The following is a 25,427-nucleotide window of genomic DNA, read 5'->3' as shown; positions in this document are numbered from 1 at the left end:
CATCCAGCCCTGGCCTGCCCCGCCCTTAACATCTATCCTAGACCCCCTAAGTCCCATCCTTGACAATCCTCCGCAACTCAGAGTTGACCCTTCACCCCGCACCTGCCCGAGGCCCAGCCACCACCCTGTACTCACCACCTCCGACCTTGCACCCCAAGTGCCCCAGCCCCTACACCTGGAGCAAGGGGTCCTTTCTCACTTCTCTTCACCCCTCACAACGAAGGAAAAGCACATCACTAGGGACATCAAACGTCCAGTCGGAGAGAGTCCCCCCTGGTGGCTCCAGCCCAGGCAGAAGGGGAGTCGAGCCGGAGCGGCTCCCAGACTGGCCAGCAGAGGGCGCTGCAGCCCCACTGAACCCGGTGCTGAGGCTGCGGCTCCTCGCGGACCGGGAGGAGCAGGTTGTGGGTTCAGGCTTGGGATGGCAGCATCTTTTCCAAAGCGCCACGCGTACCGCCAGTGGCGTGGCAGGTATCTTTAAGGAGATGGTGCATGGAGAAACATTTTTAACGTGTTGATAACTTTATGTTTATTTTAACATCTATCAGAAAATATATAACCAGCGCATCAATGCCCTGATTTCTGGAATCTGGCTGCTCAGAATGATGCTAAAAGAGAATTCTTTAAAGGTCTGATTTAAGGACAACTATGAAGTAACTCGGAGAAGGCAATGGCACCCCACTCCAGTACTCTTGCCTGGAAAATCCCGTGGATGGAGGACCCTGGTAGGCTGCAGTCCATGGGGTCGCACAGAGTCGGACACGACTGAAGCGACTTAGCAGCAGCAGCATGAAGTAACTACAAGCTCAGAAGGAACACAGGAACAGTAAAACCTGTGGCAGTGGACATGGAAGACTTAATCTGGGGAAATACTGGGTTTGCTGTTGCTCTGTTGCTACGTCATATCCGTGTTCGGTGGCTAAGTGTAGTCATGCTCTTCTAGAAACATCCAGCAGGGATTCCACCTGAGCTCACTGAACCCTGGGGAGGACACAATGACCATCCAGTGTGTGAGTGCCTGGGACAATCAGGTGAATAAAGCTCCCAACTAACATGACTGAAAGGTGACTTCATGCTGGACACTCTTTTCTCACTCAGCAGAGCTAGCTGTATCTAGTCTCCCCAGACACCCTATGCAGTTTACATTATTGTCCCCATTCTATTCTGGACCTGGGATGGGGGCTGAGGCAGGAAGGCTGAGTACCTTGCTCCAGGTCATTGAACTTGAATGTGGCAGAGTTGGGATTTGCCCCACAGGGAGGCTGTGTCTACACTGGCGCCTTCTGTAGCCCACACTGCCAGGTGCCTTGCCAGGCATTTGTGGGGGTTTCCACCCTCTCCTTCCGGTGCCCTCCTGGGCTGTTTGATCTCACATGATGCAAAAGGCCCAGAAAACTCACACCAAAACCTTCTGGTCCCAGGGTCCCAGAATTTGAACTTATCCTAATTCTATTTTTGTCTTTAAGGACCCTGCTTCTCCAATTTCTTTCCCCATTATTGCCTGACACCCCCCACCCCCAAGGAGCCTTCTTAGACAGTGTTTTTTCCTAGTTGAGACTCTCTCCCATGAAATTTTAATACTTGCTTCCTTAGGATTTTCTATATACAATATTATGTCATCTGCAAATAGAGATCATTTTACTTCTTCCTTACACAGATGTCCTATATATCTGTGTATGTTCTGTGGTCCTTTGGAAGGTCAGAAACCATTGGAATATCTAAAGTGTTAGTGCCCGCTCTACCTTGAACCAATTTTCATCCTCTCTGGGGCCATATGGCCCCTGTTGAGAACGCATGATTTAGGGTAAGGCCCTATCTCTAGTTATAATGCAAGTCAAGAAGTCATGATTGGTGTCAGCCCCTCCACGTGGCTTGGTTCACAGTGGGGATGAGGTGAGTCTAGGCTGCAGGGAGATGGGAGGGAATGCGGGCAGAGGTCTCTGAGGATACGTTTCCCTGGGGTGGCCTTAGTCCTGGACTCAGGCCCAGATCCAGGCTGAGCCTGGGGCTAGGAGGGATGGGGCCGCAACATTATTTATTTCGTCTTGGAATCCAGGTGTCAGCTCCAAAGCTTTTGGACCTGAATAAAGCAGAAATAGATCTAGAATTTCAACTGACTCCCCCTCTCAAAAAACAAAACCCAAAGTTTGAAAATCTCTACCCACTCCTACAGAATGCATTTGCTGCCAACAGAGGGAAAAAATTCCTTCATTCTTGGCTCAAGGAACTTCCTTATACTCAGCCCCGAAGAATTCTTTCAAGACCAGCTGCCTGGACTATGCTGAAGTCAATTGATAAATATTATAAATATCCCAAAGTTGATAGCTAAGCAGATTACAAAAGCTAGCTAGCAAACCACAGAAAATTTCCACGAAGCTATCCAGCCAAACAATCGTGACCGGAAATATTGCAAAATCCAGTGTCTCGTGTCTGATTGTCTAAAATTGCATTCTTTGTGCAGACAAAATGTAGAGGGCCTGGGGGTAGGGTTTATCTGAGGGCTGACTTTCTCCTGGAGTTCTCCAGCCATGCAGGCCTGGCCGACACCACAGTGGACTGATTGTAGGGTAAAGCAGACCAACCAAGGAGAAGGCAGGGGGTGGGTGGCCCTGGGCCCACGGTGGTGGTGCCCTGGTCAAGTCTGCTTGAGGGGGTTGTGCGGGAGATGATGAGTAGTAGTTAGGATGTGGGCTTTGGAGAGACCTGGTTCAAACACCAGCTCTGCTGAGTGACCTTGAACAAACAACTTAGCCTCTGAGGTCTCAGATGCAAATTGGAGGTGATAATACATACTTAGAAAATTGTGGGGATCAGATGAAATACATAGAGCATTAACTTTGTGAATTGAAAAGTGAAAGTGTTAGTCACTCAGTCATGTCCGACTCTTGTAATCCCATGGACTATAGCCCACCCGGCTCCCCCGTCCTTGGGATTCTCCAGGCAAGAACACTGGAGTGGGTTGCCATTTCCTTCTCTAATGCATGAAAGTGAAAGTGAAGTCGCTCAGTCGTGTCCGACTCTTAGTGACCCCATGGACTGCAGCCCACCAGGCTCCTCCGTCCACGGGATTTTCCAAGCAAGAGTACTGGAGTGGGGTGCCATTGCCTTCTCTGTCAGACGCAGCAATACTCAGTAAAAAATAACTATACATCCAGTGCCACAGAGGATAAGGCACTGGGTTGACTCCCAGAAAGCGACTGGTCTATAATACTCCTCTCTCTTGCCCTCCCCTCCCCCTCCCCTTAACCTCCCTCTCTCCCCCTCCTCTCTCTTCTGGTTCCAGTTCATTAGGATTTGGGCAACTCTGTCCCCAGCTCCTTTGACTAGTACCTCTGTCCGAATCTCTTCAAGCCTCCTCCACCTTCTCCTCTACCCCGATGGGGTCACCCTGCAGGCTGCAGGCTGGATGGATTTACTACAGCTTCCCCCTGACCCCGGCCCCTACCTGGCTACCAGACACAGCCCTCTGCAGGAAGGTCACTTTCACGTAGTACCAACAAAAATGTGGGTTGGACAGAGGAGGTCCTGGGAGAAGCTAATAAATACATCAAGTTCCCAGCTGGGTCTGGAGATAAGGGCTCCGGAGACAGGCTGAGGCATCGCTGTATCGGTTCACGCTTCCCAGCCTGTCCACCCTGGTTTTGCTGGCAGCAGGAAACCCTATTTGGGGAACTTCAGAGAAGGCATCGCAGAGAACTGTGGGGTAGGGGCTGGAGGGCAGGGAAGGGGCTGTCCCTTCTGGGGATGAATTTGGTAGGGACAGGCCTGACAAAAAAGAATGTGATGGATCCTAGCCACTGTTCCAGCTGGGGCCGGTGGGTGGGGAGGGATGGTTAGCCCCAAGGCTCAGGAGGGGAAACTGAATCCAAGAACAGAGAGAAGCTTTTCCAAAAGGCTCAGAGGAAGTCGGTGGAAAAGCAGGTACAGCCCCCCACCCCCGATCTCCTGTTCTGGATCCCCTTATGCTGAGCTCTACCTGGTGGTCACCAAGGGGTGGCCATTAGAACTGGACTTGCCTGGCTACAGATTGGAGGCCCCTCTGCATCAGGCCAAGACCCACTGAGGAGAGCTCTCCTTTCTCCAAACCTCTGGCCCAGCCCGCTGCCGGGATGAGGGCTGTAATCAGGGCTATTCCAATCCAGAGCACAACCTCAGTCTGGCTCAGACATGGGCATGGCTCTGCTGCTGATGACCACGGGGCCCAGAGGAGAACGACAAGGGACTAATATAAGAAAGAAGTTGGAGCACCTGTCCCGCTCCAGAAACACCTGCCCTCTGCCGTTGGAGAGGCCACACCTACTGAGAGTCTCGAGGACTTCCTAACCAGCAAGGTCAGTGATGGCCACTGAGCTCAGCCTGCCCTTGACCAGACTGCCCTGGGAGGGCATCTCAGAGAAGCTGCCTGCCGGGGGCATCTCCCAGCCCTGCCTGCTCTGTGACCTCCATCTGGGCCTGTCTTCTCTTCTGTAAAGTGGAGAGGTAGGGAGAGAGGACCTCCAGGGCCTGAGCTCTGATGCTCTGCAAATCCAGACAGCTCCCTATCTCTCCTTCATCTCAGGCAGGTGCAGGCTTCAGAGAGTCCTTCTGACTTTGGCCCAGGTGACCTGTTGGAGCCTGTCCAAGGGATGCTTGCCTTCCGGAAGCTGGCTCATACACACAGGAGATCTGATCATGCTGGGAGGTACCTGCCCATAAGCTCTCTTAGGGCAGAGACAGCGTCTGCCTGGTTCACAGCTCGCCCAGGCCAAGCAAGTCACCTGGTGGCAGGGTGGGGGCCTCTGCATAGTTGCTCAGTTGTGTCTGGCTCTTTGTGACACCCCCCACCCCACCCCACCCCATGAACTGTAGCTCACCAAGCATCTCTGTCCAAAGGGATTCTCCAGACAAGAATACTGAAGTGGGTTGAAGAATACTGGAGTGGGTTGCCATGCCCTTCTCCAGGGGATCCTCCCAACCCAGGGACTGAACCCCGGTCTCCGGCATTGCAGGCAGATTCTTTACCAGCTGAGCTACCAGAGGTGGGGAGACTCAATTAATATTTGTGGAATGAACGATGTAGCAAACCTGTCTCTGCTTGCCATCTCTCTGCTTCTGTGTGCTCTTATTTGGTGGGGGGCACAGTGTTGGGTCTCTGCAGCAGGTGGAGGTGGGCTCTAGGTTGTGGTGCAGGCTTCTTTCCAGAGCTCATGGGTTCAGTAGTTGTGGTGCATGGGCTTAGTTGCTCCTTGGCACATGGAATCTTGGTTCCCAGACCAGGAATTGAACCTGCGTCCCTTGCATTGGAAGGCAGATTCTTAACCACTGGACCACCAGGAGAGTCCCTGCTTCTGTGCGCTTTACTTCTGACAGCTCACACCTGCAACTTTCTTCCAAGGCCTGCCCTTCAGCTGCTGAAACTGATTGCCTACAGGCACAGAGAGGGAAATGCCTGGAAGCTTCCAACCCCAGGGGCAGCCCCTTGTGACTACCCGTGTCTGTGGAAGCCAAGCTCCTCTCCCTAAATCAGGGCAAACTCTGAGGTGTGATTATGCCTAGAGCTTCCTGGGATTGGGCTAAGCCTGCCTGAAATCACACCCTGGCTTGGCTTCCTCCCTTTCCTCTCCTGCCTCCCCTGTCCCTTGCTGGTTTCTGCTGAGGCATTTCCTTAATGGATCACTGGGGTGCGAATCCCTGTCTCCATTCTGCTCTCTAGGAAACCATATTCAGAAACAAATGAAAAGCCTGCTGGCCACAGGAGACTTAAGATTCCCAGGAGGAAATTCAATTTAGTCCATGTTGCCACATGACCCCCATGGGCTTTGATGGGGACAGCAGATGCAGAGACCCTGGGTAACCCTCCAGGAGCTTTGAGTCTGAGGGATGGAGGTGGTGGAGGTTCCCTGGTCCTTGCTTGCCCTTGTGGGCTCTGCCAGAGACCACACTGGGTTAGGGGGGCAGAGAGTCTCTGACAACATATTTACTGTGATCTCTCCAAGTCCTCTGATAACGCCAGGCAAGAGAGAGCTGAGGGCCCTGGAACAGAGAGGAGTGGCCTCAGCTGCTGGAAGAGTTGGAATCCCTTCTGCAACCCCCAACCCCACCCCACCAGCCAGGGAGTCCCTGGCAACCTTGGCCTTTCTTCCTGAGCCTACCTGTCATGCTCTTGAAATATTCATTGATTGGATTTAATCTCTAATCACATCACGCCCTCTGCCCCCAGACTCCTACCATGTGAAGGACCTTCAGGAAGTGTTTTGTAGCAGGAATCCCCCTGCCCACAGAGTTGTGGACAGCACTCTGGGGAAGGGTGAGCTCCTGGGCTCAGGGATGCTGATGGCCTCAAGAGATGAGGTGGACTGCAGTGTGGTGGGAGGGGAACAAAAAACCTGTCTGGGGGCATGAGGGAAGAGGGCAAGAGGTGGTCCCCAGACTTTATGAAGAGCCCCTCCCGCAGGAAGCGCTGGCAGACGCCCCCTAGAGGCCTCAATTCAACCTGCAAGCTTGCTTCTTAAGCTGCAGCACCCCAGACAGTGGCTCTGGAAGGGCCTCCGGACTCTTCTAGCCCATTCTTCTACCTTCCCAACAGTAAAGGCTTAGAATGAGAGAGGCCGAGGAGCTGCTTGAGATCACACAGCAAATCTGTGAAGCTGGCACCTTTGTGCCACCTCCGCGTTCTTCACAAGACCAGTAGAATTCTTCCTCCTGTTTTCCACCTCGACAGTAAAATGCCTCTCTCCCCTGCCATGGGACCCAGTGACATGTTCAGGATGTGAAGTCATATAGGAACAGTCTTTGAATTCAGAAACATCTCCTGTTCATAAATACCCAACTAACGACTGAAACTTCCACGGCTCCCAAAATAGCTTTGGATCCAGCGCTGGCATTTCCAAGAACAGATTTTTATCCTTTCAAGAATTCTATGAAAGCAGAGGATCCTCTAGTCTGTATGCCTGCTCAAGAGAGCTCCCTGATCCTGGTCACAGGTTGAGCCTTGACCCTGGTCACAATCTGTGGACATAATCTGGTCTTATTTCCAGATAAAAGGTATCTACTTTGGTTCATCATAATTATGTCAACCTCAATTTATTTTAACACAATGTTAGATTACTCTGATCATGCAATTCCCCAACTTCTATTGAAAGGAGATTTCTTGCTTGTAGTGTATCTTGGGACTGACTCCTCAGCATCTATTTCAGGACTAGATGATTACTCTAAGCCAATCAATCCTATCCCCTTTGCCAGTGACTGGCTCAAAGATGGAGAGTCCTAAGCCAATATGTGTCCATAAGACCTAAGGAGAGGCAATACCTCCAGTCTCTCTCTTCCGGGGCCTGCTACTGATAAGCATGTTACCCCAGCTGCTGCCAAAGCCCTCCAATGACGCTGAGGGACATGAGGCTCAAGTTGAAGCCCTGTGGAGAATGGGAGAAGAGACAGAAGAACCCAAGCCTGCCAATGTCATTGAACTACTGAATCAGCCAGCCCTGAAGCCAGACCTGCTTCCTGCTTGTGAGATGATGCACTTAATAGTTTAACACACTTTAAGATGGGCAGATATGCAGATGACACCACGCTTATGGCAGAAAGTGAAGAGGAACTAAAAAGCCCCTTGATGAAAGTGAAAGAGGAGAGTGAAAACGTTGGCTTAAAGCTCAATATTCAGAAAACGAAGATCATGGCATCTGGTCCCATCACTTCATGGCAAATAGATGGGGAAACAGTGGAAACAGTGTCAGACTTTATTTTGGGGGGCTCCAAAATCACTGCAGATGGTGATTGCAGCCATGAAATTAAAAGACGCTTACTCCTTGGAAGGAAAGTTATGACCAACCTAGATAGCATATTCAAAAGCAGAGACATTACTTTGCCAACAAAGGTCCATCTAGTCAAGGCTATGGTTTTTCCAGTGGTCATGTATGGATGTGAGAGTTGGACTGTGAAGAAAGCTGAGTGCTGAAGAATTGATGCTTTTGAACTGTGGTTTTGGAGAAGACTCTTGAGAGTCCCTTGGACTGCAAGAAGATCCAACCAATCCATTCTAAAGGAGATCAGTCCTGGGTCTTCTTTGGAGGGAATGATGCTGAAGCTGAAACTCCAGTACTTTGGCCACCTCATGTGAAGAGTTGACTCATTGGAAAAGATTCTGATGCTGGGAGGGATTAGGGGCAGGAGGAGAAGGGGTCGACAGAGGATGAGATGGCTGGATGGCATCACCGACTCGATGGATGTGAGTTTGAGTGGACTCCGGGAGATGGTGATGGCCAGGGAGGTCTGGCATGCTGCAATTCATGGAGTCGCAAAGAGTCAGACACAACTGAGCGACTGAACTGAATGGAACTGAACTGAAGATGGGCATTCTGTTATCTGCAGATGGAAGCATCATAAATAATTCCCTGGCCTCCCTGCCCCTGCTTCCCCCTGCCATGGAGAGACTGGCTGCCCAGGACTCCAGCTCTGGGGGTTCCAGCCATGTCTGGACTAGGTAGAATAGCTAGGCATGTTGCCCAGGCAGGCGTGTTGTGTCTTCCAGGTGGGAGTTTCCTATCTTTGGTGAGACAAGCACAGACTCAGATAATTACATGAGATGCCACTGGAAAAGCTGTCGTTAATTTTGATGGCAATAAAGCGCCTTGCCAGCAAGTTAAGCTAATTTCATGAAAGCACTGGGAGGAAGGTCATGGACTGGATTCCAGCTTATTAATAATGTCGAGCTTCATTTGAACCATTCAGGAAATTCCTCCCAGTTGCCTCCAGCAAACTGCCACAGGTTGCTACTTTCCTCTGAAATCAACAGTCTTCCCATATGCAAATGTGGATTTTTCTGTTTTTCCCTAGAAAATAATTAAAGTCACAGAGCCCAATAAATACTTAAACAGATTGCGGTTTTAATTAAAAACCTTTCTCCAAGCCTGCAGCTGCAGGTCTCTCTTCCCAAACAGGCATGCTGGTGACAGCTGCAAATATGAGAACCTGGGTTTAAGCATCTGAGATTAGAAGACTTTACAAATAATAATAATAGCAATTCTGATTTTTACCTATGCCATGGTGTGTGGGAGGTACAGGAGGAGTGCAGAGAGATTTTGGGGGGAGGGCCAAGGCCCTTCTTCCTATTGGAGAGAAGTACACTAGCATATAGGAGCATGCTCAGTGGCACATCTCATCATCCCTGTACCCAGTGCTATAGGATAATAATGATAGTTAATTCTAGCTATTGTTGGGAGGGGAAGAATAGCTCATTTCTGAGCACCACCTAAGTGCCAGTGTTTTGCATGCATTGACTCATTTAATCCTCACAGCAACCCAATAAAAAATTATTCTTATTTATACCCTCCACTCAACTCCCCCCACTCCACACAGAGAGGTTAAGTAACTTGGCCAAGGTCACTCAGTACACACATGGTGAAGTCAGATGATAGCACCTTCCCTCCTAACCACTATGTAGAGTGTGTATGAGGAGAAGGAGAGATGGAAGTTGGGACTGAAGCGTGTTAGCCACTCAGTTGTGTCCAACTCTTTGTTGGACCCCAAGGACTGTAGCCCACCAGGCTTCTCTGTCCATGGAACTCTCCAGGCAAGAATACTGGAGTGGGTTGCCATGCATTCTCCAGGGGATCTTCCTGATGCAGGTCAGGGAGATTAAACCCAGGTCTCCTGCATTGCCAGCAGATTCTTTATCATCTGAGCCAAGGCTGGGGACAGGCTGGGGGTGGTAGTGGTGTGATTTTATAAGCAAGGACTACAGAAGCTGAAAGGTGGGAAGCTGTGTGTTTAAGAGATTTTGGCTGGAGGGCAAGTGGGAAGGGTCTCCTGAATAGGCTGCTATGCTGCAGATACTTGATGCCCTTCTGGGTTCTGTCTTTCTTACTCTCAGAGACCCTTGTTCTTTCATTAAATCGCCTGCCTGTCACATTAAATACAAGGGCATGATTTCCAAGTCATTGTCTGCTAATTCCATCATCCCTGTGGTTTCTATTTCTGTTGACTTATTTTTTTTCTCTTAGTTATGGGTCCTATATCCACCTTCTTTACATGTACAGTAAGTTTTGATTGGACACTGCCCATTATGGAAGTTTGGATTTTTGTTCTTTTCCTTTAAAAAGCATTGAGCTTTTCTTTAGGAAGGCAGTAAATAAATACAAGGGCGTGTTCACCTCTGCGTGCAGTTGCAGTGGAATGGTCTGCACAGTATTATATGTCCTAAACATTTCATCAAACGTCTACTACTTCCAACTCTGCAGTTTTCTATTTCCTTCTTAGAGCCTGAAAGAGATTTTCTTTTTCAGATACAGGCATTTTATAGGTCTGGCAAAATCAGAAGACCTAAGGTCGGCCTTCTAGGCGTGTGTGTGTGTGTTAGTTGTTCAGTCGTGTCCGACTCTTTGCGACCCATGGACTGTAGCCTACCAGGCAAGGGTACTGGAGTGGGTTGCCATTCTCTTCTCCGGTCTAAGCCTGGGTACTGACTCAAAGAGAAAGCACTTAGCCTGCACAGGGAAGGTAGGGGAGGAGTACAGGATGGCTTCATCCCAGGAGAACTAAACTTCTTCGTTGCTCACCGAGTATCCAGAGGGTGCCAATTGTGCCCTGGGCGTGGGAAACAGCGGGGTGCAAAGTGGGGACTGTGCCTGTGTTGTGCGGGGGGGGCGGGGGGGGCGGTGAAGAGGCTGTGGATTCCTGGGACGTCCGCTGAGTGGTGGGCATGGGGACGAAAGCTTTGGTGCTTGGGTTAGCATGTCCCACTTCGGAATGTCGCACCGCGGGATGCAGAACAGGGAGCCGCGCAGGCTTCGGTCCCGGCCCAGGTTCGAGCCTCAGAACCTCCCGGCCCAAGGTACCCCAGCCGCTGCCCCGCGCCTCTGAGCCCGGCAGGCGGTTTCCAGCAGGGGGCGCGCGCGAACCAGGGCTGGGCCCGAGCTTTGAATAGACAGAATCCGGGTAGCTTAGTGCCGGGATCCAGGGGGTCTCAAGTCATCCTACCCTCGGAACCGTGAGGGTCGGCAAGGTCACAGTTAAAAGTCCACAAAAAGCTGCCCAGAGCTCGAGTTACCCTCTCTGGGTTATCTAGGGTCGGCACCGCAGCCTGGTCCAAAAACCTTAGCCTAGATTCTGCAGATTTCAAACCTGGGCCCTTCACGCTGGCGTCTTGGAAACTTGTACCTCCTCTCCCCTATTTCCACGCACCTAATTAGGTGTCTGTTTCTTTAACCGTAAAAGACGTAGGCGGAGGTGGGGGTGGTATCTTCGCTCCCGGTTCTCCAGCCCTTCAGTAACTGTACCATCATCCACATTACCAACATTAGAGAGGCTGGCTCCTGCGCGCCTGGCGGCGCCGGTGGAGATACGCACAGCCTTCTCCAAGAGGAGCTCGGAGGCTGATTCTGGAATCGTAGCTCCCAACCGAGACCTCGGCGGACTCTGCCCCGGGGCGACTCGGGCGCCAGCCCTGCCCGGGCGGGCACTGAACTCTTCAGGGTTCAAGGCGGGGGTAAGGGTTGTCTTTTCCCCCAAGGCAGGCTCGGGGAACAAAAGCGCTTGCAGGAGAGTGGGTGGGAGCTGCGAGGGTCCGCGGGAATTGACTCCCTCTCCTGGGTGGCCACTGCGCCCTTAGCCCCCCTCCAGGCGCCTGGAGCCCTGTCTCCCTGCCAAATTCCCCTGGCTTCTGCATCCCTGGCAAAAGAACAAGGAAGGGGGTCTTTCTTGGCTCGCGGGCCCCAGAGGTCCCCAGGTGGGGCAAGTCCCCGCGGTAGAGGGAAGTTCTTCTGCGGAAAGAGAGAGAGGTCATTTTTCCTTCCATTCCCCGGCTTCTATCTTCCAGTCCTCAACCCTTCCGAGTTACTCCGTCCCTGCCTCCCCTTAAGCTTCCTAGCCCAAGGCAAAAAGAACCAAAACGGGGGGAGGGAGTGAAAACTGGTCCACAAGTCACCTGCTTCCAAGCCTGAGTCTAGGTCACTGCCTTTAAGCCAGGCACCCCTCCCCTTGCCAAAGAAAGTCTCCAGGACCCCCCATCCAGGACTCTATTCTCCAACCTGGCTGCAGGGCCCCGTCTCCCCAGATCCCTCTTATTCGACCAAGGCTCCTGAAATTGCCCTTCAAGATTCCCAAGACGCTCAGACTGTACATCCAGGAAACCCCCCTTGCTGTGCAGACAAAGAAGCTGTGCCAGGCCTGCTGGCCGGCGCCATTCCCCCACCTAGCCAGCCACCACCCCCCCAACTCACTCCTGAACTAGGGACCTGCTCCTGCTGCCCCTTACCCCTCCTCCCTCCTCGAAGACACCTTCTCCCTCTGGGTGCCCCCATCGCCTTCCCCGGAGGCGTCTGTAGGGATTACAGACACCGGCAAGTGGAGTGAAGTCCAGGGCTCTGAATTCTGGGTTAATGAGATGTGCTGGTCCCATCAGGGCTGCCTGTAGCGACCGCAGGAATAGGCGAGAGGAAAGGATGTGGAGTATGCATGGAGCAGTCTGTTCATATTTAATTTACAAAGCCTCCTCGGAACCCCTGGTGGGGTGATCTCTTTAGATGCAGCCCTCCTCACCCGTCGCTCTCCCCAGCTCATTAAAATGCTCGAATTCAAATAAGAAGATTGATCTCAGAGGCCCCAAACCGACCCACCTCCAGAGACTGCCTTGGCCGGAGTGAGGGCTCAGGGGCCAAGAGCCCCCAGAGTGCTGTGTCTACGGAAAACCGAGGAACGGGGCTCTGCATGTTCACCGCCTGCAATCCCCTTTCCTATTCTGGTCAGCAACTCTGTCTCCAGGGCTGTCAGGGGCGCTGGGGGAACAGAAGTCGAGGTCTATACAAATGCATGGACATCCCTGAGCCTCCAGTTTCTTGTCGCTAGAAGAAATGTCGGAGTTTCGCCAGAGACAGGAAGAGCATATATTCGAGTCTGCTGAGGCCGACTGTTGTGTGAGGGTGTGAGACAGTAGGGCGGTATCGGGGCTGCGGAGGCTGTCAGGGATAGTGTGTGTGTGTTGGAGGGGGTGGGGTGGCTGATGGTGTGTTTGCTGGTTAGACCGTGAAGACGTTGGTGGGGGCGGAGGAGGGAGAGAGATGCTCAAGCTTTACATCCCCAACGCACAGTGCTCAAAAGGAGCAGACGTTTTGTAACCATGCCTCTCCATCCCGCCGTCTGCTGCAGCCTCGGAGCCCCAAGCTAGCAAGACCAGAGGGCGAGGCGCTGGGGTTCGTGGGAGCGCAGGCTGGTACCCACGCGCCCTGCCCCACTCGGCGATACGCACGGTCCCATACGCTGGGCGGTGGGCTTCAAGCGCTGGGTTAGCCACAAAAGACAAGACGTACGCAGTCCAGCTGAGGAGGCTGGGATGGGGCGGTGGTGGGCTGCGGAGGGGAGCGTCGCTTCTCCTCGCGCCCAGTAGGGCGGTGCGTTCTAGTCTACGGGCTGGGCTGTTGGGGGTGGGGAGGGGGCGGGGAAGACAGGGGCTTGTAGCTGCCCGGATCCAGGCAAAAATAGCAGGGAGGGTGAGGCGCTCTGCTAACACTATCAATTATGCATCGTGTTGAACGTGGCTTCGGGGAGGAGGCGGTTAGCAGCGAGGGTGCGGGAAGGAAGGGTCCGCGCGAGCCGGGCGGCGCGCTGCTCAGCCAGTCCCTGGCGAGGTCCGTCGGCACCACCGCCTGCCTTTGCAGAAAGAGTTTTAAGGCAAAGACACGCCTCCCCCACTTCAGGCGTGCGCCTTTCCTTCCCCCAATTCCTCAAAGATGATTTGTCTCACGTGTTGCGGGGCGTAAAAGAGGCTCGCATTCAATTAGCAGCAAAGCTAACGGGCCCTGGCGGGACTCGGGCGTGAGGGTGAGTGCGCATGAATGTGTGTGCGTGCAGGCGGAGGGGAATGGTGAGTGTCCCGGGTGTGAACACTCACCGGCGAGTGAAAATGTGCGTGAACGTAGCGAGAGCTCAACACACTGGCGCGATTATTACATGATGATGGGTAATTCTAATATTGAAGAGCAACTGTGTGGACGGTGTGAGGGTCTGTGTCTGTGCCAACATGTTTGAACGGGGGGAGGAGGCTGCATAATTAAGAATAGTGATCATGTCTGCAGATGTGTAGAGGTAGGGGAAATGTGGGTTTGGGGAGTGCGGTGAACTAGAAAGAGCCAAGTCTAGGGCGGTGGGCGTGGGGGCGCCTCTTTGTGACCAGGGGAAGAATCTCTACGGCTTTAACAAATGTAGACGATGCGGGAGGTGGGAGAGGCTGCGCAAAGCCCCGCAGCCCGGGAGGACTCTTCAGTCTGCAGCCGATGAGAGGTGCGGGGAGACAGATGCGAAAGAGATAACTGAAGCGGGACCTCAGGGTCAGGGGAATCCACAACTTACCGGTCCCTTTCTCTGCCTCTCTACCATCTTCCCCCCCAGTCGCAGCAACAGATGTGGGGAGCGCTCTTGGGCTGTCGTCCTGGCTCCGCGACATCCAGTCTGGAGAGGGGGTTGCAACCCGAGGGCAGCGCACGGAGAGTTGGAGAGCAGCCGGTAAGCCTCGGAGACCACTGCACACCCTGGCCCTGGAAGGGATAGAGTCCGTCCAGGGTGCCAGACCCTGCTGGCTCGTCCAAGCAGGAGACAGCGGGGAGCAGAGGGGAGGGGCCTTCCCTCGGGAACAAGAGGGAGTGGGGATGCCGGTTCTAAAGACCAGAGTGTGGGAGGGGCTCTGCCAACCTGTCAGGAGCCCTAAGTGGAAGCCGGGATTCTGTTTGTAGGTGCGTTTGTTGTGACTGGGGATAAGAATATTTTTTGCAGGGGGGTGGGGGTCGTTGTCAGGCATCTGGGCTACAGAAGAGAAGCCAAATCTTGAATCTTCTACTTGATTAGCTAGTGACAGGCGCCTTAACCCCACTGGCCAGGAACACCCCCTCACCCCATGGGAGGTCCCGAGGGGGAAGTGAGAATCTTTAGTGACATCCCTCCATTGCTCTTGGTCCCAGCTTGGAGAAGGAAGGTTGACCGAGCAGCCCTGATGGTTTCCCCTCCCTGGAGTTGCAGCCCCCGGGGAAGCAGCTTTGATTGCAGCCTGAGAGGGGCCTGGCGAGCCTGCATCCCCGTCCCCATCCCAGTCTTGTTGCCACCTGCAGCAAGCTCACACCTTTTGCTGAACCGCTGGGATTTCAGTCTCAGAGGGCTGTCTACAGACGCAAGTGCCCGCCTGTGTCCTGGTATGTGGGTCCACCCATGTGAGGACCTATGCCCTGATGTCTGTCAGTTCCAACAATGAACAAGAAAGTGCCTTGCCCGGTGCTGGAGAACGCTGTACAAAGGCTGTGTTCAGTTCAGAGAACAATGAGGTCGCCAGAGTATATGGTGCCTGTGTCTGTCTGGGTGTCTTTGTGTTTGTCTGTCTATGAAATGTGTTGGGACCCCCTAAACCCCTAAACAGAAGTCCCCGTTTGATGGCAGGTGCCTGGGCTTGTGTTGTATTGTCCAGCGTCTGTATGGGCGTGTGTGGGCGAGTTCTGTGCAATTCCACAAAGAGTTCAGGAGAGGACAGACGGTCATGGACAAAAATAGCCTATGTATCCCTTTCACTGAGTTAAACCTAGGGTTAGAAACAGAGTCAGGGATCAATGCAAAGCTCAGGGCAGACCGGGTATCGGCCCAGCCTGTGGAGGGTCTACCTGTGGAGGCTGACAGGATAGGTAGAGAGAAAACACCGAGGTTGGAGGCTGCTAGAAAAGGAAGTCTTGAGAGGGAGCACCCACTGAATCCCGAGACTTATTGAGCTCCAACTCATGCCTAAGAGAGACTCTGGGCCCAGAGCAGAAAGTTACCAGAGCCCTGGGATCTGCCCTAGACAGGTTTACAGGAGGCAGGGCTTGGCAGGGGAGGGAAGCTAGAGCTCGGTGAGTCACATTCTCCCCCTACCCATCTCGGTCCCACGCCTCCCTCCTCTCTCTCCCATGCCTATCCTTCTACCCCCACCCCACGCCTACCACCCCCTCACCCCCCCCCCCGTTTCCACCTGCAGGATCAGCGATGGTACCCTTGAGGGCCCTGTGTCTGGCTTGGGCGCTGCTAGGAGCGGCCGCAGCGTGCCCAGAGCCGTGCGCCTGCGTGGACAAGTACGCGCACCAGTTCGCCGACTGCGCCTACAAGGAGCTGCGCGAGGTGCCAGAAGGACTGCCGGCCAACGTGACCACGCTCAGTCTGTCGGCGAACAAGATCACCGTACTGCGGCGCGGGGCTTTCGCCGACGTCACGCAGGTCACCTCGCTGTGGTTGGCGCACAATGAGGTGCGCACGGTGGAACCGGGCTCGCTGGCCGTGCTGAGCCAGCTTAAGAACCTCGACCTGAGCCACAACCTTATATCCAGCTTCCCATGGAGCGACCTTCGTAACCTGAGTGCGCTACAGCTGCTCAAGATGAACCACAACCGCCTGGGCTCGTTGCCCCGGGACGCACTCGGTGCGCTGCCTGATCTGCGCTCCCTGCGCATCAACAACAACCGGCTTCGCACGCTGGCTCCCGGCACCTTCGACACGCTAAGTGCGCTGTCGCATCTGCAACTCTACCACAACCCCTTCCACTGCAGTTGCAGTCTTGTGTGGCTGCAGGCCTGGGCCGCGAGCACCCGGGTCTCCTTACCCGAGCCCGACTCCATCGCGTGCGCCTCGCCTCCCGCGCTGCAGGGCGTGCCGGTGCACCGCCTGCCCGCCCTGTCCTGCGTACCGCCCAGTGTGCGTCTGAGTGTGGAGCCGCCGCCCGAGGCGCCGGGCAGCCCCCTGCCCTCCGGCCTGACGCTCATGATACACTGCGTCGCCGAAGGACACCCCACGCCCCGCCTGCAATGGCAACTTCAGATCCCAGGTGGCACCGTAATGCTAGCCCCGCTGGTCCTGAGCGGGGAGGACGGCGGGGATGGGGCGGAAGACGGGGAGGGGGAAGGAGATGGGGACGGGCCAACGCAGACAGAGGCCCCAACCCCGACTCCAGCACACGCCTGGCCGGCTCCCCCAGCCACCCCGCGCTTCGTGGCCCTCACCAATGGCTCCCTGTTGGTGCCCTTCCTGAGTGCCAAGGAGGCAGGCGTCTACACCTGCCGTGCCCACAACGAGCTGGGTGCCAACTCCACGTCGGTACGCGTGGCAGTGGCAGCTGCCGGCCCCCCAAAGCACGCTCCTGGCGCAGGGGGAGACCCTGATGGGCAGGCTCCAACCTCTGAGCGTAAGTCCACAGCTAAAACCCGGGGCAACAGCGTCCTAACGTCCAAGCCCGAAGGCAAAATCAAAGGCCAAGGCATGGGCCGGGTTAGCGTACTCGGGGATTCAGAGATAGGGCCGGAGCAGGAGGAGGCGGAGGAAGCAGGTGAGGGTGAAGAAGTGGAAGACCAGGTCCCCGCCGACCCGATGGAGGAGCAGCGCTGTGGCCACGGGGACCTCTCGCGGTACGTGTCCAACCACGCCTTCAACCAGAGCGCCGAGCTCAAGCCTCACGTTTTCGAGCTGGGCGTCATCGCGCTGGACGTGGCGGAGCGGGAGGCGCGGGTGCAGCTGACACCCCTGGCGGCTCGCTGGGGCCCGGGGCCCGGGGGCTCTGCGGGAGGAGGGCGACCCGGGCGGCGGCCACTGCGCCTGCTCTATTTGTGCCCGGCGGGGGGCGGCGCAGCAGTGCAGTGGTCGCGCGTCGAGGAGGGCGTCAACGCCTACTGGTTCCGCGGCCTGCGGCCCGGCACCAACTACTCCGTGTGCCTGGCGCTGGCAGGCGAGGCCTGCCACGTGCAAGTGGTGTTCGCCACCAAGAAAGAGCTGCCCTCGCTGCTGGTGATCGTGGCGGTGAGCGTGTTCCTCCTGGTGCTGGCCACCGTGCCCCTGCTGGGCGCCGCCTGCTGCCATCTGCTGGCCAAACACCCGGGCAAGCCCTACCGCCTTATCCTGAGGCCGCAGGCCCCCGACCCCATGGAGAAGCGCATCGCCGCCGACTTCGACCCGCGCGCCTCCTACCTCGAGTCCGAGAAAAGCTACCCAGCGGGTGGCGAGGCGGGCGGGGAGGAGCCGGAAGAGGCCCCCGGGGAGGGCCTCGACGAAGACGCGGAGCAGGGGGACCCCACTGGGGACCTGCAGAGAGAGGAGAGCCTGGCGGCTTGCTCGCTGGTGGAGTCCCAGTCCAAGGCCAACCAAGAGGAGTTCGAGGCAGGCTCCGAGTACAGTGACCGGCTGCCCCTGGGTGCCGAAGCCGTCGACATCGCCCAGGAGATTAACGGCAACTACAGGCAGACGGCGGGCTGAACCCCCAGCCTAGCTGGCAGCCCATCCCCGTCCCCAACCTCGGGTATCTGGGAGCAGAGGCGTAGGGCTGTTAGGATTTATGCCCCAACCCCACCTTCACTTACTCCACCCCCTTACCCTGACTACTGGGAGCGTCCAGTGGGGAGTGGGACGATTTCACCAGTCCCACCCACGACGGTCGCTGTCCCTGTGGGCTGAGTTCCCCTCTATGCAAGCACAGATCCCCCCCGCTCCACCCGCCCTGTGTGAGACACCATCCGCCGACCGTGAGGCGAATTCCAAGCCTCTCCATTCCCACTCCAATTATCTGCGCAATCCCGCCCCGGAGCCCGCTTCACTGTGGGCTCGGAAGCCGAAGGAAATGGAAGAAGACGTTAGAAATATCTGATGGTCATTCTGTGGCTCGCGGTCAGCCCAGGACCCCCAGCAGACGTCCCTGGCGTGGAGCGCTATGGCGTCCCGCCTCAACCCCCTACTCTGCCCTTTCCGGGGCTGCGCATCCCAGCAGCCAGGAATTGGCGGCAATCCCGTTTCTAGTTTCGAAGCCCCCTCCTGACTGGAAACCAAACGCTTCTGTACTTTCATCGCTTCTCCGCTTCGGACCGGCTGGAGCCGAGCCGGGTGCCTGGGGCGCATTTCAGCGCCGCACTCCGATTTTCATATTTTCGTTGTGTTCCAAGACAGCGACTCTCCGGGTCTGGTGCTAACACTCCCTTCTTTGCCTCTGGGGAAAACTGTGTGTGTGTGTGTGTGTGTCTTGGGTTGGGGGGAATCCGTCTTCTTTCGCCCTCTCCCCTAACTTAAAGTGTCGGAGAACCACGCACCCCTTTTCCGCGGAGGGTGCGGCCTTGGTCCCGGGCCAGTTTCGTTGTGGGGGACTTGGGGTTTCCGGAGACTCAACAGCTCCGCTTCCGCTGCTGCTCGCGGCCTGGACCTCAGCTCGAGAAGGGCCGGGGAGCCCAGGAAACCTGCTCTGGCTTCCTGGATCAGGTCTCCCGTGAGGGACTAGTGCTCCAGTTCGCACAAAGCCTGCGCATGACTGCGGCGAGGTCCGGATGAAGAAAAGTCACGGATGCTCGCGCCTCCCCGCCCCGCCCCTCCTTCGAGAATAGTGTTTGCCCGGCTGTAGTCCTAGACGAGCGTGCTCTGTAGGAGAAAAGTCTGTGTCCCGTAAAAGTGTGTCAAGTATAGTGTTGGGAGGCGCGCGGGAGGGAGGGCGGGGAGAGGGGACGCGGCGCGGCAACTGGGGCGGTGGTCTTTTTTTTCGTTCTTCTTGCAGAAAAGCCTAGGGGTTGGGGTGGGGGGGTTAGGGGCATCGGGGACCAGACCTGTCGGTGAAGCGCAGCACAAGTGAGGCCTCGGGGTGGAATAGCCCCCTGGAGCCCGCGCCCTTTTCTAAAGGCGTCTGTATGATGTAAACAGTCAATAAAACAATCGATTTGAACTGGGCTTGGTGACTCTTTGTTGGGGTGGGCGGGGGGGGGGCGACAAAGGGAGGGGATGCAAGAGGAAACCTTAGAAGGAAGGAACCCCTGGGATCCTCCCTTTGGGGTCTTTTGTGTGATTTTTTTTTTTTTTTTTTTTTTTTTTGCTTGACTGCTTTGTGATTTTTTTTCTAGGTGTTTACATCCCGGTGCCTGCTCTGGGTGCCTCCAACTCCAGGATGGAGCCGGGAGACCGAGTGGGATGGGGGAGGCTGCAAGTGAGTGAGGAGGGTTAGCAGGGAGGGAGGGGTTGTTTTCTGCAGACTGAACTCTTGGGGAGCTCCAGAGTGTGTGTGTGAGTGTGAGAGCGTGCACAGTCCTCCCTGGTTTGACCCTGTCACTATAATGAGCTGTGGCTTTGTGTGTGAGGACTGCCTAGTTTCTGTGTCTCAGCACCAGCTTGGGTTGCGTGAGGAGGTAGAGGGGCAAGACTTGTGCACAAAAGTTGGCACAAGTCATGCAAAGGACAGAGCAGGCAAATGATAGAGAGCAGCAAAGGGGGAAAACTGCAAAGAACTAGCTGGCACCTTTACCCCAGGAGCCCTGTGTGTGTGTGTGTGTGTGTGTGTGTGTGTGTGTGTGTGTGTTGGTGGTGGCAGTGATGATGCTCAGTGAAGTGATGCATGGACACCTGGTAGGGCATGTGATGTTGGTGTGGGCTGAGGTATGTACCCTCAGGACTGGGCGCATACTGATTTTAGTCCTAGAAATGGGGCTTCTTGGGTGGGAAACAGGAGAGAAGAAGGATGGAAAGTGACACTCCTGTCCAGCTTACAGTGCTGGGACTGGGCTGGTGTGTTTCAGCTAAATGTCCTCCCACCTCCTCAGGTGGTGGTGGGGTGGGGGATCGCAGGGTAGGAAGGAGGGTGGAAGAGGAAAGGAATAGAAAAGAGTGGGGCAGGTGAAGAGTCCATCCCTACGCTCCCTACTTCTCACTTCCAGTCTATCTCATCCCTCACCCTCCCTGTGGGTATCAGGTCTTCCTAACTGGATCAGGCTGGTCTGGAGACCAGGCCCAGGTCCAGACATCCAGCATCCTGTCCCAGCTGGGACACTTCCCAGGGCCAGAGCTCAGTTTCCCTTCCCAGGCCAGTAAAGCTGTCTCTGAGAAAGATTCCCCTCTGAGGGCCACAACCCTAAGCCCCGCCACTGTAGTCCACACCACTGTCAGGGACATAGCTCAGAAGTATAATCTTTTAGGAAGCAGGCTGCTTTGTTCTACCTGCAAATGCTGTTTTTGAGCAGGGGGCAGGGACTGGCCCGATTTCTATGGTTCATGAATCCAACCACATGGTTGCATTTGGACACAGGCCCGGCTGATGAGTGCTTATCGATGTCAATCCCATACAATCTTCTCATTGTGGGAGGGCAGGCTCAGAGGGTGAAGGGCTCCTTCTTGTCCCCTCTGTTCTAAGGATTGAGAACCCTCCTGGAGAACTCCTAAGATCCTGTGTGCCCCTAAGAGATTGTGCAGAGTTGCTGAGAGTTCTGCCCTTCTTTGTCCCAGGCCAAGCTTCCTAATGAACACACACTGCTCAGGTGGGCCTCATGCCCCCTTGGTGGGGCCAGGCCCAAAGGCTTGGCCCACAGGACAGGAATGGGTGGGTGCTGAAGGGTGCTGTGACACTCTGCCCACCGCCTATTGAGACACCAGCCTCTCAGGAACTCCGAACTTTCTATCTGAATATTTGGCCCATGCATAGAATTGTCCCCAGCCTCCAGCCTTCCTTCCTGTCTCTTTTCATATTTTATTCTTTCATTTTCTCCCCCTCTCTCTTCTGATTTTTTTTTCTTTCCTGCCTTTCCCCTTTTTCTTCCACAAGGAATGTCATAAAATCCCAGGATGGGAAGGGACCCTGAAGACTTACTAATTCAACTACCCCCTCTGAGATTCGATTCTTTTCTACATTGTCTCTATTAGGTAGTTGTGCTCACTCTATATGGGAACTCACTGTTCACTCCCTCTCGCTGAAGAACCGGTGTTGAGCAGTTTAAAATGTCTGTCCTCTACATTTCCAGCCCCCAGGCCTGACACTGCTTTGACACGTGCTCTGTGAGAACTACAGATGTGTGGAGGTGAGAGCCCTGCCTCCATCCCTCACTGCAGGGCTCCACAGCTTCTCATGCAAAGCACATTTGTGAGCCTCTACTGAATGCTTTGGGTGCTGTGCTAGCTAGCTAGCTCCAGTGCATTTTGTCATAAAGCTTGTTTGGGTGGGAGTGGTGTGTAATGGGTTGAAAAGACAGACAGAGAGAGAGAATCTAAGTGTGTATGAGGGGACCTGGAAAATGGTCAGAGAATGCAGGATGACAGCAGTAGCCTTGGAACTCGGAGCAATTTATCAGGAGCAGTAATTCTTTGAGCTACAGAAACCAGATGCCCAGGATGTGGCCTTGAATCAGATCAGAAAACTGTCTGCAGAAAGGTGATTTGAAAGGAGTGCCCCCCTCCCCACCGCCCAGCATCTCTTAAAGATCAGCTGGAATGAGAACCATCTTGAAGATCATTAGAGAAAGTCCATTAATACAAAAGGACAAAAGGAGGCAGGGCTTCTTTGAGGAAGTAGCAGCTGGTGCAGGGTCCTCAGCGTCCTGATCTCCTGTCTGGGATGCAACCCCCACCACCGCCATGACACCTGAATAACATCCGCAACTAAAGCTAACATCTCTGAAGATTACCTGAGTCAGTAAATGTTTGAATTGCTATTCCCTGGTGGTGATGGTAACCTCGGATTTCCTTCTGGGGTATCAGGGTGATGCATTTTGGTACATAAAGGAAAGGGGATGGATGGCATCTTGCTATGGCTGCCTTGCCCCCAATTTTTTTTTTTTTAACATAAGTTCTCTAAACTCTACTTTCCTTTTAGAGGATTTTTCTGAAGGAGTATTTTTTTTCTTTTTTTTTTAATTTAACTGTCAGGTCTTAGTCATGGCGAGGGGCTTAGTTGCTCCATGGCACATGGGATCTTAGTTCCTGCCCAGGAATCAAACCCACATCCCCTGCATTGCAGGGCACTTCACAGGAAAAGAGGGACCTTCTGTCTGCACAAAAGAAGGCATCTTCTATAAAGAAAGAACCATGACTGCAAGAGCATGAAAAAGAAACTGGGGGACCTTGTCCTTCTAGGGATTATATGTGTTCTCTGCTGAAAAGGCAAGCTCAGATACTAGGATATAAGAAAGGCCCCAGGTAGAGGCCATAAATTGCCAAATTTGACCTAACAAATACCTTTACCTTGTAAATCTCCAACATAAAGACAATGACAAGAGCAATTCTGGAATATTGAAGATGGAGCAACCAAAGCCACTTCAGTTGTAATGTGTCAATTAATTGATTGTATTTACAACAAACCCACCCACGCATATGTGCTCAATGACAAGCTTTTGCCTAAGGACTCAATAGAGAATAACATTACATTGAAAATGAAAGATCTGCTGTGACTGGCATACAAAAAGAGATTGAATTATAAAATGTCTTACAATATTAGCATTTATTTCAAAATATGGCCAGTGTTCCTAATGAGACTTGATATGGATTAAAAAATAAAAAGCTATCCAAAGACCCCATGATGGGTAGACTTGTTGGTTTAAATTAGTTGGAAAGATTTTGTATCATCTGTTGGTTGAATAAGCAATTTAGGTAATTTGGAGATGGTATGATTTTTTAAATTGTGCTAATTGCATATGCTTTGTCTGGACATGTGAATGTAAGTTCAATAATTAAGTTCAAGTCCACATGGAATAAGGAGAATGAAAGTGTTTATATTTTTATCAACTGTTTGCTGCTTAAACATTTCCCCTTGTGTATTATGAGTTAATTTGGTTTTGGCAAATTAGACGCATTTTCTCTTAGCAACACGCTAGCAAACTGGTCCTTAAATTGAGTCTAAAAGCCATTCAAAGCATCCAACCCTTTGTGAGAAAAACTGCCACAATCATAGAGATCAGAGAGAAACTTCATAAGAATTGATCAGTGTTGAAATGGAGAAAAGAATGGGAATGGAGAATTAATTACCAATGCTTTGTAATAAAAGTGGACTATCATGTATTAAAACTGGCTGGAAATGCTACTGGTGATCAAACGTTAATAAAAATATTAATAATACCAATACTGGCTAAGATTTATGGAACTACCATGTTTAAGGCACATGCTATAGAACTTGTAAGCCTTATTTTATTAATCCTTACAATAATCCTGTGAGAATATTATTTCCATTTATAGACAGAGACCAAAGTGCAGAGAGGGTTAGTCATTTGCTGAAGGTCACATAGCTCTTACTTGCAGAGTTGAGTGAGGTTTGTTCTTTGGTTATCTGACTCCAACATCAGAACTCTAAGACACCAAGCCAAACCTCCTCCCAATACCTATATAAATCAATTTAAGCAAAGGGTAATGTATTTTACATAGTGTTGCCAAAGTTGCTTCTAATTATGGAATTTGTCTAGAAAAAGGATTTCTCTTGCTGTCTCTCTCATTTCTCAAACTAGCATTGCCACCCCCTCCACACACACCACAATTAAAGATAGGCATGATTTAATACATATGGTTATAGCCACACTGAGACAAATCTTTGACAGTGTTCTAAAGGTAAAGATACAAAGACTTTATGATACAGCAATTTCACTCTCGGGCAAATACCCAGTAGAAACGAACGCTTCTGTCCATCAAAAGACAAGCGAGACTTTTGATAGACGCAAGCACAAGGATGTTCATACTGGCTTTATTTGTAATAGCCCCAAATTAGAAATAACCCAAATGCTCACCAACGGTAGAATGGGGGGTGCCAGGACTGCAGTATATTCATACAATGGGATACCACACAACCACGAAAAAGAACAAAGACACAATTACACACAACAGCATGGATGTCATAATGTTGAGTGAAAGAAGAATATATAATGTGTGATTTCATTTACATGAAGTTCAAACATGGGTCAAACTAGTTTTTGGTGAAAGAAGACAGAATAGTGTCTAAAGGGACTGACTAGGAGTGGGGGCGGTCAAAGGAGTACTCTGAATTGTGAGAAAGGGTTTCACATCTGGATCCATGCGGTGGTGTTCTTTGTCTTTATTTTGGCCGCTCCGTGAGGCTTGTGGGATCTTAGTTCCCTGACCAGGGATCAAACCTGGGCCCTCAGCAGTGAGAGCCTGGAGTCCTAATCACTGGACTGTGAGGGAATTCCCCTGGTGGTGGCTTCATATCTGGAGATAGGTGGTAGTTTCATGGGTCTGTGCATATGTGAAAATTCATCAAGCTATAAACTTGAAATTTGTGCACTTTATTGTATTTGTTATACTCTGATTTTTAAAAAATGGAAAAATAACCCTTGGAAACAAAGCAACGAAATAATATGTGCTCATTATGTTAGAACTGCCCTGACCAGTGCAGCAGCCACTAGCCGCATGTGGTTATTTAGATTTAATTTTAATTAATTAAAATGAAATGAAAAATTCAGTCCTCCATCAAATTTCACAGTTCCTAACCACATTTCAAGTGCCCAATAGCCACAATTGCCCGGCGATTTCTGTATATCGGTTAGCAGAGAGAGAGAACATTTCCATCCTCATGGAAAATTCTGTTGGTAGTGTTTCAGTAGAAAATTGAAAAATGCTGAAATATATAGAAACTTCCCTGGTGATCCAGTGGTTAAGAATCATCCTTGCAATTCAGGGGATGCAGGTTTGATCCCTAGTCAGAGAACTAAGATCCCACATACCTC

At 52.8% G+C, this 25,427-nt stretch overlaps 1 protein-coding gene across 7 annotated transcripts; it reads left to right on the top strand.

Moving 5' to 3' along the window:
- On the top strand, positions 3,646–19,454 carry ISLR2 (immunoglobulin superfamily containing leucine rich repeat 2). Of its 7 annotated transcripts, XM_018066168.1 has the most exons (4): positions 3,646–3,703; positions 4,143–4,331; positions 14,362–14,475; positions 15,965–19,454. In XM_018066168.1, exon 4 carries the CDS (start codon positions 15,973–15,975, stop codon positions 18,220–18,222), a length of 2,250 nt encoding a protein of 749 aa, XP_017921657.1. In that variant the 5' UTR covers positions 3,646–3,703; positions 4,143–4,331; positions 14,362–14,475; positions 15,965–15,972; the 3' UTR covers positions 18,223–19,454. The 7 variants fall into 7 exon arrangements, with proteins under 7 accessions (XP_017921657.1, XP_017921654.1, XP_017921659.1 ...); XM_018066165.1 differs by lacking the exons at positions 3,646–3,703; positions 4,143–4,331 and adding an exon at positions 11,130–11,464; XM_018066170.1 differs by lacking the exons at positions 3,646–3,703; positions 4,143–4,331 and adding an exon at positions 12,614–13,186.

Source organism: Capra hircus, chromosome 21 (genome assembly GCF_001704415.2).
Source record: "Capra hircus breed San Clemente chromosome 21, ASM170441v1, whole genome shotgun sequence".
In the NCBI taxonomy this organism is placed as follows: domain Eukaryota; kingdom Metazoa; phylum Chordata; class Mammalia; order Artiodactyla; family Bovidae; genus Capra; species Capra hircus.
Note: the sequence above shows the minus strand (reverse complement) of the source record. Positions and strands in the feature narration are given on the sequence as shown.